This window comes from Cololabis saira, chromosome 14, assembly GCF_033807715.1.
Source record: "Cololabis saira isolate AMF1-May2022 chromosome 14, fColSai1.1, whole genome shotgun sequence".
Lineage (NCBI taxonomy): Eukaryota > Metazoa > Chordata > Actinopteri > Beloniformes > Belonidae > Cololabis > Cololabis saira.
Window position 1 is genome coordinate 20,590,486 of NC_084600.1, and position 17,554 is coordinate 20,608,039.

The 17,554-nt window shown below is 39.2% G+C and overlaps 1 protein-coding gene across 1 annotated transcript in view; it reads left to right on the forward strand.

The window, feature by feature from the left end:
* The first annotated feature begins 6,454 nt into the window (after positions 1–6,454).
* Positions 6,455–17,554, forward strand: part of LOC133459786 (active breakpoint cluster region-related protein-like) — a 138,560-nt gene continuing 127,460 nt past the window's right edge. The window contains exon 1 of the mRNA XM_061740071.1: positions 6,455–7,424. Coding sequence (XP_061596055.1) covers positions 6,641–7,424 — 784 coding nt within the window. The 5' untranslated portion in view covers positions 6,455–6,640. The remainder of the gene's footprint in view (positions 7,425–17,554) is intronic.

Below are 17,554 nucleotides of genomic sequence, written 5' to 3' on the forward strand. Positions count from 1 at the left end.
TGTTTAATTTTGCATGGTCCTAACGAGAGAACTGTCAGCTGAGATCATGGAAAGGACTCTGTAACCCTTTCAAAAGGCTAATTCAACAAGTGTGGCGGATAAAGTTGGCTGCTCCCAGTCACCTCAGTACAAAAGAAAATGGGAGCATTGTAAAAAAGGAAACATACAGACAGACTGATACTCATCCAAGTGTCAAGGCTTGTAAATAGAAATTGTACAACAAAAATGTAAGACATTCAACTTGACTGAACGAAAACAGGGATACGGTCAGCGAGGGAGCTAGTCATCGACTGGCTGATTAGATAAAAGAGATTTTTGGTGGTGAGTCATGAATCTGTATCGAGCGATGAGATGGGGCAGATCCAAAAAAAACATCTGAAGATGACTGCCTGAAAACAAACACTTTTACAGAATCATGAATGATTTGGAGTTGCAGGTCAGGTGAAGGACCAGGGGTGATGCCCGTCAATAACCCTACAGCCAATAAACAGGTTTTCGTTGACATATTGAACACTATTCATTCCGTTAACTGAGCTTAGGTTTGTTGATGATGAAGTCAATTTTCAGGACATTGTCAAAGGTCACCACTAAACTCTGAAACTTTTCTTTAGGGAAAAAACACTTCACCTCGTTGACCAGTTATTCGTGGTCGTACTAGAGTACAGCAGCAGCAGTCACTGGTGCTGTGAATTTCATTTCCTTCAATTTACCTGCTTCTCTTTGTTCAGAAATTTCAGCCTAAAAGCCTATAAGCTCAGGCATTCAACTGTCTCTTTTTAGTTTTTAAAATATACTTGCACAGACTATAACCAGAAGAATAAATGTTTGCTCCTATACACCCTCATGGGAGATTATAACTCTAACATTGCAATTTTAAGCAAAGAGGAGGCAGGATATATTGTTCCAAACAGTCTGTGTTTCTGACTCCACATTACACAACATGAATCATATGTACATTTACAGTGTGTTTACACGAGTGGTTCCCAAACTGTGTGCCGCGGCACACTGGTGTGCCTTGAGGCAAGTCCAAGTGTGCCGTGGGATTTTGTGACAACCATAGCCTACTGCAATATAGTATACAACTAGACAAAAATAATTATTTTAATTTACTATATACTACTTTGAATGCACTCATTCCATAATACAGAGGCAAACTCTTTATCTAAAAACTATTTTAAAAAATCCTCCTGAAATGGGTGTGTTTGATGAAGCCCAATTTGATAAAGTTTAAATATTTTTGTGAAGTATTTTGTTAATAAATATTTCATGAGTAGAATAGTTGTCTTTGTCATATCTTATTTGGCATTAGTAAATAATAAACTTAACAGATAAACAGATGATATTAGTGATAACACGTGTTATAAGGCTATTTTGCACAATAGGTGTGCCTTGAAATTTTTATTTGTCCTTTGGTGTGCCTTGGGCACAGAAAGTTTGGGAACCACTGGTTTACACTAACAGTAAAGGCTATAAGGCCTTAACAGCTTGTGATTTCATTCATGTGTTTCATAATCTTTTGATTGGTAGAGCAGTTAAAGAGATGAGGAGTTATGCACAGGAAGGGCTGAACAGTCACTGACTGAAAACATGTAGCTTATTTCCCCTGAGGTGTCATTTGATCCGTTAAAGCGTCATGAAGAAAATACAAATGCACAGACGAGAAATGTATGTACGGAAGAAGAGTGGGAACCTCCAACCTGCATGCTGAGTGACTTCACTGTACACCTTTCTATTAAAAACCTAACAAATCAGAGGTCTTTGATGGATCTGATGAGATCTAGAGAACAGAGCCTGCCAGCTAGTGTTTGCATGTACACTTCATCAGTCGAAGCTTTATCTTCAAAAAACAGTACACTGAGCAAACTCGTCAGGCTTCTGATTTACTGATACAAACTATTATTTTGGTTAGGTATGAGGAGTGTGACTGTCTCACAGGGACAGCGACTGTAAAGCGTTCCACCAGCCGAGTGTATTGAATGCTTGTGCCTCACCCAGAGAAGTCCATGCATTTTGTGCAATCAGGCCTGTAATTACGTAACGCATCAGTTTCATGACTACAGCCTATTCCTATCCTCTAGTTCATTCATTAATGCAACTCAATCAGGGCTCTCAGGCTTGCAACTGCTGATCAATGGTTACAGAGAGCTTTTATGAGAACAATCTTTCAATTCTCGGCAGGAATCCAAGTATGCACTTAAACATTTCATGTGTCTATCTGCGCCTCCACCCTCCTCTTCCCTGTGATAACTGTCTTCCTCATTGTACAAGTAATATTACAGCGCTTTTACTGGAAGTGCGCTGTTTGCAAGCTTATCAGATACAGTAGTTGTTATCTGGACCCAGTTGCATGGGCTCTGCCCAGATTAGGCTGATCATTTTGGTGGGTGTACTCCCTTCTGCATTTTAGGAATGATGTATATCAACTTGAAAAATGCAATGATCAAAAGTTTTCAAGGTAAGATGTGCTAATTCCTTTGAGTGCTTCATTCAACCGTGTTAAATTAGTGAAGGGCAAAGTTAATGCTTGTTAACGAGAGGGTCGAGCGTGCTTGACCATTTCAATCCAAAGATTTTTTTGCAGTGTTATATAAGTAGAAGTCAAATTAAGAAGGCGAATGATTATCTCCATTATGTTATGGCAGGCATCTGTTGTGGACAAATACACACCAAAAACCCAACATGTATAATTACTGCCGCAGTATTTCAACTGCCTGATAAACACGAGAACACGAAGAACTCATCCCTTCCTCAGTGTCATATTACTGAAACCACCAGATGGAAGGAAGGAGATCTGTGTCAGAGCCAGTCTGGACCTTCCTTTCACAGTCTTGCATCTGCAATGATGCAAGTTGGCAGATCAGCAATAACATTTTTGGGAAATACAAACCTGCCCATGCAATTATAATATCAAGTGACACAAAAAGAGAAATTGATTTTTTGCAAACCCGATACACCAGGCCCCAGATTTTCATGCCTTGTGGATATATCCTGGTGTGTGTTTCAGTTCACCCAAACCAGAGAAATTCAGCTGATGACCAGAAACACACAGCTCAGTTTGTCTGCATATCTGCTAAAATGCACCACTCAATAGCAAAATGCCAAAACTGAATTTTGTACTAATAACATAATACTGATAACTGATTTTTGACAATATTTCATCCTTGAAAATTAAGTTAAAAAGTCTGATCTTTGCAGTCTATTAACAAAATCATATTGTAAATTCCACGTAAACGTGTAAATATAAAAGTCCAACATATAAGCAAAGAAAAGATGTGCATTTATTGCTGGAAGTAGTTAAAATCCTTCTATTTCCATTTGAAGCTTGATGGCTTTAAAAACACTAAATCTTCAGTGTGTAAGCAGCAGTGGAGAAGGTTACAAGTAATTCACATACAGTTTTCAAAGCCATGATAAAGCATTATGTAGTGGTTTAATGACTAGTTTTTTGTAGCCTATTTTTTCTTTTTTTTTAACCATTTCTGTCCCCTGTAACACCTCGTTTAACCACCAGGTAAGGCGTCAGTTTCGTCAGACTGCGGTGATCCTTGCACCTCAGGAGTAAACTATGTTGCATTCAATTAATAGGAATTCTTGGTATAATAGATCTTAATACCAAATTTGGTTTAAGACAAGCGGTGTAAGAAAAAAACTAAATGGTTAAAAATCGTATTTTATTTTTCCATCTGAGTCCCTATTTGTAGTTTTGATATCAGTGAGAAAATTAACTAAAAAAACCTAAAAGAAATGAAACCCGTGCTTTATGATGCTCTGGGCTTGACTTCTAAATGGATCAATGTTGCTATTATCATTTTAGGGAGTCAAAGTGAATGCATACTAGCTGTAAAGTCGGTTACTGGAGTGCGCTGCATTGATCAAAAACCTGTAGTTATGAAACAATTGTTTTGTTTTGTTTGTTTGTTTATTTCGGTCATTTCCAAATTAAGAATTCAAATACAAAAGAAATTAAAGAAAAGAAAAAAACAAATAAACATGAAGTTAATGCAAATATTGCATTAGACCAAAATATATAAACAAAACGAGACCGAAGAGGTGTAGGCTGAAGCTTAGCTTATTACCCTTTTATAATCAATTTCTGTCAGCTCCTACATATACCGATACAGAGCAGTAAATCAATTAAAAGAAAAACATTTCATATACTTTTTGTATATTGAGTGGGGGAATGGTAGCCTAGTGGCTACAGAGGAGGTTTGGAGGACCCAGGTTCAAGCCCCTGGATTGCAACCGACGTCAACCACTCTGGCCCCTGAGCAAGGCCCTTAACCCTTACTGCTCTGCTCCCCGGGTGCTGTGCAAAATGGCAGCCCACTGCTCTAGTTTGACTAGAGATGGGTTAAATGCAGAGACTAAAATTTCCCCATGATTAAAGGAAATATTATTATTATCCATCCGTCCATCCATTATCTATACCCGCTTTATCCTTTGCAGGGTCACCGGGGTCTGCTGGAGCCTATCCCAGCTAATTTTCAGGCGAGAGGCAGGGGTTCACCCTGGACAGGTCACCAGTCCATCGCAGGGCCACATATATACAAACAACCAGGCATACTCACACTCACACCTACGGGCAATTTAGAATCATCAGTTAACCTAGCATGCATATTTTTGGACTGTGGGAGGAAGCCGGAGTACCTGGAGGGAACCCACGCAAGCACGGGGAAAACATGCAAACTCCACACAGAAAGACCCTGCCGGGCCAAGGAGTCGAACCAGGAACCGTCTCGTTGTGAGGCAACAGTGCTGACCACCAAACCACCTTGCTGCCCTATATTATGATTATTATTATTATTATTAATAATAATAATACAAATAATAAAACATTCAATATACTGCATAGACCTATTATCTATTTAAGTTCTGACACTTACATAAACACTCATACAATATGATCATACTTAATGAGCATCTTGTTCTTCATCTTGTTCTTGTTCTTTTTCTTGAAACAATGCACGAGAGGGGGAATAATAATAATTAAAGCTGCAAGCAGTGATGAACGGGCCCTCACACCCTTGTGCACGTTCAGGCGTGCTGCAGTGGAAGCACTTGTATGACTTGCATGTAGATTCTTCAGGCCTGGACATTTAGCGGATGACATGACACCAGCCACGACTCTCTATATCAAACCAATCAAAAGTTATGGCAGAAAATAGGAACTATCAGATATCGACCAATCAGAAGAAGGGGCGGGACTAATTATGTTCAAGGACTCAAAACCGAGTCCGATGACACCACCCACGAGTCTTTACGTCAAACCATTCAAAAGTTATTGCAGAAAAAAGGAACTATCACATATCGACCAATCAGAAGAAGCGGTGGGGCTAATTCATGCCAATGAAGATCAAGTCAAGAAGGTAAGTTTTTTCTAGGGGGCGCTGTTGAGCCATTAGGCCATGCCCATTAATGCAAACCATTAAATATAAAATTTTTCGCCAGGCCTGGCTTGCGTGCAAAATTTGGTGACTTTTGGGGCACGTTTAGGGGGGCAAAAAATCCCTCATTTCGTCAGAAAAATTAAAATAAAAACGAGAAAATAAAAATTCCTACAATAGGGCCTTTGCAGTCAATTCAGTGGAAGCTAAGGTATGGCAAGGTTACGAGTCACAGAACTTAAATACAGTATCAATCAACACGTCCAGCAAATACTCATCACAGAAGTCTGCTATGTAGCTTATCTGTGTGGTCAAGAAAATTGAAACTTTTCCAAATGCAGTCTCGCTCACTGCAAAAACTCAAAATCTTACCAGGAATATTTGTCTTATTTCTAGTTAGAATGGCTTATTTTTGGTCAAAAAATCTCATTTCACTTAAAACAAGAGTCATTACCAGAAAAATAATTTGTTATTTGACAGTAAATTTTCACTTGAAATAAGTAGAAAAATCTGCCAGTGGAACAAGATTTATCTTCTCATTACAAGCAAAAAAATCTTGTTCGACTGGCAGATTTTTCTACTTATTTTAAGTGAAAATCTACTTGACACAGGTGAAAATGGTTGTTTTTGAGTCTTGTCTTATATGTAATGAGATTTTTTTTTGACAAAAAATTAGACATTTTAACTAGAAATAAGACAAATATTCTTGTTAAGATTTTGAGTTTTTGCAGTGTAAAATAACTAGTGAAATCATGTTGTTCTGATTTGCATTTGTAGTTATTCTATATGTATTAAGTAATATAATAATCAATACAAAGAGACACAGAATAATTCCATAAATGTATTTAAAAAAACAAACACCTACATGTAACCCTTGAAGCCAAGGTGTGGCGGCTGCCATACCTTGGCTTACCCAATTGACGCCCCTGCTGTCAGTGCTCGGGCCCTAATAAACGTGAGCACGACAACCTGACACTTTTCCGAGCCGTACTTGAAGGCGCCACGTCTTCCTGGATACAGGAAGTCTAAACTTTTTCAGCCCGGTGCCAAACTTGTTATCCGCATCTGTCAGCGCGCACACGCACGTCCGCCGTTCGTGGGAGGATGAGCGTGGTCTGAATATTTCCAATTCAAATAGATAGGTATTTTTTTCCCTTCATTTTATTATAAAACAGAGAGGGAGAGGGGAAGGTGTGATATATGCGCCAGGGACGCGACTGAGTGACGGTACAGACGGACACTTCTTCTCATCAAACATGTGGGAGCAGGACGAGTTCGCCAAACACTGGAGGAATGAGTTTCCAGACGGAGAGGTTCCCGACATGGACCTGAACTCCGTGGAGGACGTGGAGTCGGAGCTGGAGGCGTGCAAAGCCAAGCTGAAGGGGCTGCAGAAGGCGCTGGCGGAGGAGAAATTCAAGGTGATCTACCTGCAGACCACCGTGGCCCGGCGCAGGAAGCCCGAGCCGGGGGGCTTCCAGGGCAAAGATGAGAACTTCAACGCGGAAACATTCGGCTTTTCTAAGACGGGGGGGCCTCGGAAACCGCAGCGGAGGGACGACGAAGGCGGCGGCGGGAGCGGCGGCAGCAGGGACCCCGGGGGAGCGAAGCCTCCGCCGGCCGGCGGCGGCTCCTTCGGCCGGGAGCGCGGCAGGTTCAGCGGGAGGGCCGGCATCCCGGTCCCCATCCCCGTCCCGCCGGCCCCCAAAGGCGTCCCCGCCATCGTCACCCACGCCAATGACAACGACAAGAGCAGCGACCGGGAGTACGAGGACGCGGAGCTGAACCACAACTTCGTCAGGAATAACTTGTTGACGCCGAAGAGCGTCGGCGGGGACGGCCAGAGGACGTTCAACCTGCACCGGGACAACCGCAGGATGTTCCGCCACAGCAGGGACCTGGACTCCTGCGAGGAAGGCAGGCAGTCGCCCTCGTTCCCCCAGACCCAGCTGAGAGCCTCGCAGGGATCCCGCTGCAGCACCCCCGACAGGAAGAGCGATGGATACCTGAGCTCCGACCACGACGACGACTCCTCTGCAGGTAAGGTCTTCTGCTCAAGATCATGAAAACATCTGATCTCACACTGCATTTCACCTGTGCAATCTGTGACAGTGATTTTTAAAACGTAGGTGCAATGAAAAGGCCTAAAATTTAAAAAACGCACTTTGAAAAAAGAAAAGTTATTTTTCACACAATTTTTCTTACAATAAATGCGTCTTTTCACTGATACAAATATATTGTGCTCGATCTACTTAAAAAATAAGTCAACTTATTATGTAGATCAAGAAAGACTAGTCTTTGTATAAACTACTTAATTTTATGTATGTAAATAATACATTTTGCAAGTACAGTCAGTTTAATTGTGTTAAGTTTACTTTATTTATCAAAATTAAGTTGACTTTACTTGCAAATGAATTTTGTACATACTAAAAATTAAGTAGTTTATACAAAGACTAGTCTTTCTTGATCTACATAAAAAATCTCATGCGAAAAAGTCGCCTTAATTTTTTTTAAAGTAGATCAAGCAAGATATTTTTTACTGTGGTGTTCTACTCAAACAAATAAAGCATGTTTCATCTAAACGTTGGTCAATCTGCCCAATAGATTAAAATTTTTAAAGGAAAGGTAAATACGACAAGATCATTGCTTGTTGTTTGTGTGTAAATGAAAATATTGCCTGGGATTACATAAATACTGCTTGTTAAGGAAAAAAATGCACAATGTCTTGATTTTTGAACAAATACAGATTAAGTTCAAAACTATATGTATTCATGTAAAGCAACAAACTTCATTTTTAATTGTTAATATCACAGATTTATATTTACATGCGCTTTGATTTATTTTTATCAGTTTTCTTTTCTCAGGACACAATTCCTTGCACTTCACGGCCCCTACAACTAATTTAGGTTGCTAAAGTTTGATAAACTATTTATGTGATGTTGCATTTTTTTAGATCAATCTTTCAGAAACTAACACCTTCTACCACAACTGTCCTGCAGCACAGCAGTGTTCAGGTATCGGAGAGACAGGAGAAGTCAGCAAACAGTGCTGCTTGTGCAGCCACCCATTACACTTTCAGTTGTGCAGCTCTGTGTGTGCAAGGGAACTAGACAAAGCTCTTGCAGTGGTGAATATTTAGTTTAGATGGGGAATTATGATCTGGTTTGACATTTGGCAACTGAGGTCTCAACTGACACCTCGAAGGATCGTCAGTGTGGATGGGAAACAAATACGGATACAATCATATGTAGTCAGGTATTTGTTCTTTTGGAATGTTTAAAGATATGGTTCATAAAGGTTTTGTTCCCACGTAACACACTCTATTTATCTTAGGCATATTAAAGCTCCTTGGCCGTCTTGGTATGTTGCCAGTCTGGCGCAGTTTGATATCATAGTTTGTCAGGAGGTCAAGCACCACTTAAAGGACTGTGAAATGGCTTGAGCCTCCTTCGAAAAAACAAAACAAATTCAGAAGCACAATTCACCATCTTTTGCCTCTTTGACTTTTATACTCAGATTCACAGGTTAAAAATCACAAAGTCACACTATAGATTAAAAGAAATATTGCGGTTGCTGATGGAAAAATTGTGTCGAAACTTTTTTAAGGTATAATTTTTTTTGAAGAGGGTTAACATCCATAGATAAATCAAATTGTCATCTTCCAATGTGCACAATTTTGGAGACAAAACATCAATACATCTTGTAATTAGGGTCCTGTTGTTTTCTTGCTTGTGTGTTGTATACTGGAAGCTTTGGGTCCATTTTCTGTGTTAAAGGGGACCTATTATGAAAAACACGTTTTCTCTTGCTTTAACATATATAAAGTGGTCTCCCCTCAGCCTGCCAACTCAGAGAAGGAGGAAAGCAACCAAATTCTGCAGTGTCTGTACAGCCGCCCGGATGAGCCATCCAATGTGATGTGGCTTCTACGAGCCGTTCAGATTCTGATGATGAGGTTAGAGAATGGGAAGATAAAGACATGGCTCAGAGGCTGAATTTCGACTTTATTTAGCAAAAACAATCAAAAGCTTGTTTTTAAGACATTCAAGGCCTGTTTAAAATGGGTTATTAGATGCCATAATTACGGTGGCCGACAAGGGCCAAACGCACTGCAACGGCCTAATGCGTCTCAGTTAAAGAGCATATTGCAGGTTAGAATTTTTTCAAAAATTATACCTGACCTTATGTGAAAATGACTATGTGAGAAGTTAATGTAGGATTTTGCAAAAAACAAAGACAAATGCAGCATCATCAAACGCGCTGCAAATAGAGAAACGATGCAAAGCATAAAACGATATAAAACAAGAAACCATCTTCAAAAGAAAAACGCTTCATAACCGGTCACTACAACCGGAAGTGCTCCAAACCTGCAGGGGGCGCAGCTGACTGACATCCATGGTTTAAACGTACAGCGGGAACGGTAATGTGATTTTTTTTTTTTTTTTATCTGACTATATTTATATACGATGTTTATATCACTGTACAACGCTGCAAATTACGAGACGTTTATTTATTATATTTTACACCAGACGATACAATGCGCCCCCTGCAGGTTTGGATCACTTCCGGTTGTAGTGACCGGTTATGAAGCGTTTTTCTTGTTTCTTGTTTTATATCGTTTTGTGCTTTGCATCGTTTCTCTAATTGCAGCGCGTTTGATGATGCTGCATTTGTCTTTGTTTTTTGCAGCAAGTTTTTTCATTTGCACCACGTTCCTCTTTTTGTACCTCGTTTTAAGTTTGTGAATTTGAATCGTTTCTGTACTTGAAGCCGTTTTCCTTAACTGAGACCCATTAGACCGTTGCAGTGCGTTTGGCCCTTGTTGGCCACCGTACATAATAGGTCCCCTTTAAGATTATTTTGGTGGTTTGTTCTGACTCACTTTGTTGTGGAGTTGCTTCAGACGGATCATATGTCCATCTCAAGAAATGTTCTGCAGCATCGACAAAGCTGGTTTTTGTGGCTGGCTACATTCTTTTTCCAGCATGCGAGGAGTTCCTCTTTCTGTTGATGTGATTCTGCTGAAAAGTGGGCCTTTTTAAGCAGATACTATATTGAGACCAGCTCCAGGTATGCGGTGCTGACGGTTGATAGGATGCACGCCCACCCACAACTGAGTAGAAACAGGCTGTTAGCGGTGTTTGCGCGGAGATGTTGCTGCTTTCAGAGCTTTTTTTCCATTCTATGGGCTCGACTTAGCAGCCCTTCAACTACAGACCAACATGTGCAACATTTGGAAATGACTTTGTGAAGAATTTAGTTAATGCTCTTCATTATATAATTCGTTGAAAATTAATAATTTCCAACTAAACTTATTCTATTTTCTGCAGTATTTAGGCTGTAGGCCTGGTTTTTGTAGGACTTCACAGCTATGGAGACAATGCTCCGACTAATCTAGACCACAGGATTTGCACAAATGTTGAAAACTGGCTTACTAAAACGGTTTGGCAATATTAACTGAGATTGTGTGGAATTTTGTGAGTCAAGAATGAATGACTAGAATAAAAAGGAGAATAGAATGAGGAAGTATTTTTTTTTTAAGCAACAAAACATGTGTAACACGTGCACTGTTCTGACTTGGTGTTATCTTATTTATACATTTGTGTTGCAATAGTTGTAGCATTAAATAATGGCTTGATTTGATTTAAAAGACATGAACTATTGAAAACAAAATGAGGAACTGTCAGGTTTTACAATTTTGAGTTAGAAGGACGGTTATACATTAGTATGAGTAACGATCAAACACAAGTGCTACGAAAACTCACATTTCTCTTCCAGAAAAGATTTATGCAGCATTTAAGCATGTGCTCTGTGTTGTAGTGCGTGACGAAAGCTTTTTCAAATGAATCCCAAACCCATGTCATTCCATCAGCTATGAGGGATGGTTCTTGATGCAGTACAGCTTAGGTGCCCTTGCCCTTTAAAGCAGCACAATGTAACTTTTCCACCTTAATATATTTCCAGAGTCATTGTGAGGGTACATCAACTTCCAACAGGTTTAATGACACCTTTGTCATGGTCTGAGGGGGTCTGTATCACTGGCACTATGTAACTTCGAGGTGGATGGTAGGAACTAGGGCTGTTCGATTAATCGATTTTAAATCGTAATCGCGATTGTGTAATTAGAACGATGTTAAAATGTGAAACTCGTAAAATCGATTTTTCACTTTTTTTTTTTTTTTTTTTACCTTGTCTGCACACATATTAATGATTGATACCATATTAATGATTGATGGAAATACCTCTCAATACCTGCGACAAGTGTCCCATCGGAGAGGCTCTTTAGTGTAGGAGTGGGCGCTGTAACATGCCACCGGGCATCCCTCAAGCCAGATGCGGTAGACCGGCTCGTGTTCCTTGCAAAAAACTTGCAAATGTGAATAGCAAATGTAATGACTGACATTACACACCTCTACCTCCTTCATGGGTTGCATTATTATTTAGCATGCAAAGACCCAGTTTAGTTTAATTAGAAAATGTCTTGTTTTATCTAATTGGAAATATAACTTACTGTATGTTTGCAAGTGCTGATTTGCTGATTTTTTTTTTTCAGAGATAAAACTTTATATTTTATTATATTTTTTAAAACTTTTTTTCAACTTATTTTATAGAGTTTTGCACTTTATTCATTCATTTTTGGTTTAATAAGAGCAAAGTTTGCATTTAAAGCCCAATGGGGCAAATGTTCAATAAAAAAACAGCATATTTGAAATCATTTCTTTGCCTTTTGTCAATTCACAAAATAATCGTAATCGAAAATTGGATTTTGAGAGAAAAAAATCGAGATTTAATTTTTGGGCAAAATCGAACAGCCCTAGCAGGAACCCTTCCACACTACTGGTAAAGCACTACCGCGTTTGTCCAAAGGAGCCGCCAAACTCAACAAAAGCTGAAAGTTACATTGTGCTGCTTTAATGCACGGAAACTTCTTAAGATTTCGGAAATATTTTGCGAATTTTATGCGCTGTCGAAGGAGAAATGTTAAAATATTTTCATGATGGACATGGACAACATAATTCTATTCACTTATTAAAATCACCTGGTTGATATAACATAAATATTTTTATTTACTTGACGTCTTTAGTTGCCCTATAAGTTCTCCATCACAACGTTATTGCAGATATGAAAAGCAAAAAAAAAAAAATTACAATCACAACAAAGGATATACAGTTAATAAGCAAAACCTGACTGTATTTGGTTTGTGCTGTCTGCAATAAAAGTCAAAGTCATTGTAGGAATCATTGCAATTTTTTTTTCTTTTTATAGAGACTGGTCTTAAATCTTGAATAAGCAACTGAAGAAACCAAGAGAAATAAATGAAACACCTGCTGAGATTTTTAATACTGACACACCATTTTCTTTTCTGCTGAAACTGGTCGGAGGCTGTATTTCCCTGTAAATGCATAGGTTAATAAGAAAACCACTTATTGTTTGTCTTTTAAATCTCTACATTGTTATCTCACAGGATATTGATGTTTTTCTTTGACAGCTGGGATAATCAGTGGAAAGACTATTATTGTGAATACAAACAATGCAGGGTGTATGGAAGTGTAGGAAGTGCAAGCGGCATTTTCAGATGCTGATGCTCAGTCGGCTGAGAGGTGAACTCTTTCGATGGAAGTAACAGCAGTTCACAGGGGGGAATATTGCTCATGCGGATGCTTTTGTGTTTTGTGAGCATGCTGGGAAGAGGTCACCCATCAGATCATGGGAGTCACCGTACAGTGCACTGGGCTCTCTGTATGGTTCCTGACTCACCTCGGATGAGTCACAGCACTCTCGGTCTAAACCTGAAGTGATTCACTTTTATGGCAAGACTGCTCTAATAGGCATTATCTTTTCTTTCTTCATGTTCTTTTTGTTTAAAAATAAAAATCTCGCATTCCAGATCTGAACATTCAAATTGGTCCACTTCAATGATTCTCAAGCTATCCGTGCCTATTTGAAACTTTATGAAGTGTGTGTGTGTGTGTGTGTGTGTGTGTGTGTGTGTGTGTGTGTGTGTGTGTGTGTGTGTGTGTGTGTGTGTGTGTGTGTGTGTGTGTGTGTGTGTGTGTGTGTGTGTGTGTGTGTGTGTGTGTGTGTGTGTGTGTGTGTGTGTGTGTGTGTGTGTGTGTGTGTGTGTGTGTGTGTGTGTGTGTGTGTGTGTGTGTGTAAAGTAAGTGATTTGCTGCCGGATCTTAGTTGAGTTCATGGTTCATAAGTTACTGTGGTAACAGAATGGCCTTACAGAGAGGCCTGTTTCCTGTTCCTACCTATAACACACTTCTGTGCTCTGCATCTCAGAGAATGACCGTCTCCATTCTCACATTACACAAACAAACACAGGCCTTGTTCGTGTGAATGTGTATGAATGTTGGTGGTGGTCGGAGGGGCCGTTTGGCGCGATGTGGCAGCCACGCTTCTGTCAGTCTGCCCCAGGGCAGCTGTGGTTACAATGTAGCTTACCACCACTGGTGAGAATGTGTATGAATGAATAATGATCTCTGTAAAGCGCTCTGGGTGTCTTGAAGGGCGCTATATAAATCCAAGTCATTATTATTATTGTTTGTGCTGAAATGTGCAGCAGTTTTATGAGAAATTAAGCATTTCATTTTCTGTAAAGCTGACATTAGCTTGGCCTGATCTATTAATCATTTAAAAAAACCTTGTGGGAAACATGGTAAGGTGAGTCATAAAAGACAGAGATGCACCGATTGATCGGCTACCGATTGCAATCGGCCGATCGGCCGATAATGCCCCCTATCGGTTTTGAGTTCTCAAAATAGTTCAAAGCAGACCGATCAGATGACGTTTACAACAACATTCCCACATCTCAGACCGAGGTCTCCTAAGGGGGCGTGGCAGTCTCTACAAAACAACAACACTGAAAATGGCGTCGCTGGTGTGGGAGTTTTACAATGTCCGAAAAGCACAACAAATTTGCAAGGTGTGTGCAAAGGAGATACCTCTAGGAGGAATGCTACAAAAGAATTTCCACTAAGAGAGTGACATGTCTACTGTACTAATGTTGGTGCACTGCACATGTTGTCTTGTACACATAATTATTGCCTCAGTAAAGCTTAAGCTGGTAAGCTACACTTATTCTTTGTAAGCTGAGTCTAAGTCATCTCTAAGAGTCTCTAGAGGGTGAAATATTGCACATTGCCGCAGCCTGCAATAAAACAGGGGTCAATTCATGATACTTTCTCATCTCCTAATTTTTATAACTAATAATACAATGTCAGTGTTGTGTTCATGAGACAACACTATTGAAGAATTTATGGATTTCACGCTGTGATCGGCAATATCGGGATCCGCAAATACTGCTGTGGATGATCGGTGATCGGCCCTCAAAATCCTGATCGGTGCATCTCTAATAACAGAACTAGTACAACTAACAAGTTAACATCCATGTCAGTAACTTCTGGACTATGGACATACAGTATAATATTGGAATTAAAGTATTTTAAACTGAAGATCATGCCAAAACATTCAATTAGACAAATTGCTGCACGATACTCTTCAGCAATTCATGGTTTGATACATAATTAAGCATCAGTAAAAGTGTACTTTTAAATGTAATTTACTCAAAACATTCATCACATAGACAAGCTATAGTGTCTTCCTTAATTTAAATTGGAAAAAAATATCACTCACATTAATAACAGCACAGTGTGTGTTCATAAGACTTTAAAGGAAAATTGTAAGAAGCCTTAAGATTTGTGAATAACGTTGTTGATACATGTATTTCTGGTAAAGGGTTTTCCAAAAAACATTAGATTAACATTTATTTTTTTATTTTTGCCTATCCAAGACACTGCCTTGTCTAATTTAGGAGAAATAGCACAAATCTTACACACATATGAGACAGTTTTGAATCATATTCAAATCTTGTGGTGATAGCATTTGAAAGAGGGTGTACATGCAAGAAAAGCCCCAAAGATTGCGCAAATGTTGAAGATTTACTAAACAAGCCTCTGAGGACAAGGGTGCCCTTTCTTTTTCTACAGAAAAGCTGATTGCACCTGCTAGACGTTTTGTTGAATCATGAATAAAAAATAATTTCCCTCCCTTGTTATGATGTTGCAGTAGCTAATCTTTTATTGTTAGCAGTGGGTCAAGCCTTTGCTTGTCCAGATATGTTGAAACAAGCCAAATATTTGCATGGTAGCACTGCATTCTCTAGAGTCTAGATAATAGTCCATACACTCTCCCAGAAACACACTGCTGTCCATTCTCTGGCAACGACTGAATTTATTGGCATTGTGACTGAGGATACTGGTGCTTATCTAGTTGAAAGGTTGCAAGGGCATGATTACCCATGGCAGCCAGACCACTGATGCAACGCTTTCAACACAACGCAACTTTGAACACCATGTGGTCACAGTGATGAACAGTCACGTTGTGCATTGATTCATCTTTTGATCTTCTTTTCGCACTATTGCAGAAATCCTGCAGTTAAAGGGGACCTATTATGAAAAACACATTTTCTCTTGCTTTAACATATACAAAGTGGTCTCCCCTCAGTCTGCCAACTCAGAGAAGGAGGAAAGCAACCAAATTCTGCAGTGTCTGTACAGCCGCCCGGATGAGCCATCCAGTGTGATGTGTAGGGCTGAACGATTTTTGAAAATAATCTAATTGTGATTTTTGTCCTCAATATTGCGATTGCGATTTAATATGCGATTATTTTTTCAAGGTCCTGTTCTCATGTATTTTTCAACTACACAAGCAATAAATCAGTCTGTTTTATAATAAACAATGTCAGATTTATTTAAAGCACAGATTACAACAATAAAGAAAACAAATCTGTAGCTTTACCTCTTTAACACGTCTACACACGTCTGTACACACGAGTGTTATGGGTCGTTCTCTGAACCCAATCGCATGACACCAAACCGGGTTAAACGTTAAACGAGGCGTAGTTTATTTAAAAAAAACAACAAAAAACTCCCCTTTAAATCAATACATTATTGTACTCTCTAAATGTTTTTTACTTTTTGGTTCACGCACTATTATTAGGTACAACATTGAACACTGCTGAATGTTGTGTAAAACACATCGCATAGACCCAAGAAATACCAGAAATAGTTAGTAATACCCAGCAATTAGTTATCATGATCATGATAATAGCTGAATCAAGATCAGAAGATTTAGGCTCGACTCAACAGAGGCAGGGAGGTTAATTGCAATATAGATTGATGACCTGGCACTTTTTTTGAAGGAAAAAATAATTTAAAAAAATATGGGGAAGAAATAAACTGCAAAGCCTTGATTAGAAAAAAAACTAAAAACAATATTAAACAAACCTAGAAAAGTACCTGTTTCCCTGTTAATCATTTCCTCTTAGCAGAATGACCAGATAGGATGCACCCTTACCCGATAAATTCAGTCACCCACTTCTCAACATTCACATCCAAAATTAGGTATGTTGTGCCACACAGGTAGCTAAGCTGATCAGTTATCGAAGGCTAATGATAATTCTATTAAAGAATTATTAATAATTAGTAAAGTCGACTATATATCAAATTGAATTATCAAAATTATAATAATTCTCGTAGGGGCACCACCCCGGGGCCTTAATCCAGGGAAAAATGATAACTTAACAGCAGAAAATCAGTCTCAGATGATTAAGGTTTAAGTATAGTATAATACAATTGAAGGGTGAGATTCGAGCAATGGCTCTGCTCAAACAATCAGAATGTGACCAAATTGCATGAAACAACAGAAACCACTCATTAAAAATCAATCAGAATTTATTTACATACGGGTATCAAAGCAGATGTAAATAGATACCCAAATAAATCCTGATGGCACACTACGTTATTATAAAACCATTAATTAACTAGAAAAACAACAATCAATAAAAATGAAATGAAAGTTAAATGCATGGAATGAAAAAAAGAATCAAAGCAATAACAAAGATGATATCAACGAACATCTACGGTTTAAAACATTGTGGCTGCACAAAGATGGCTGCGGTGTTTAAAGACGACAGAACTCTGTGGTATTTAAAGATGGACGCGCCCTCGCCACGTGCAGACCGGATGGCGAACGCAGCATTTAAAACGTGAATACGGCAGAAAACAACGACTACCAAATAATCAAACACGATAATGATAACAATGATGATGATGTATGCAGTAATCTCAGTTCGGAACACAGATTTAGCTCTGAAACGCTCCAAT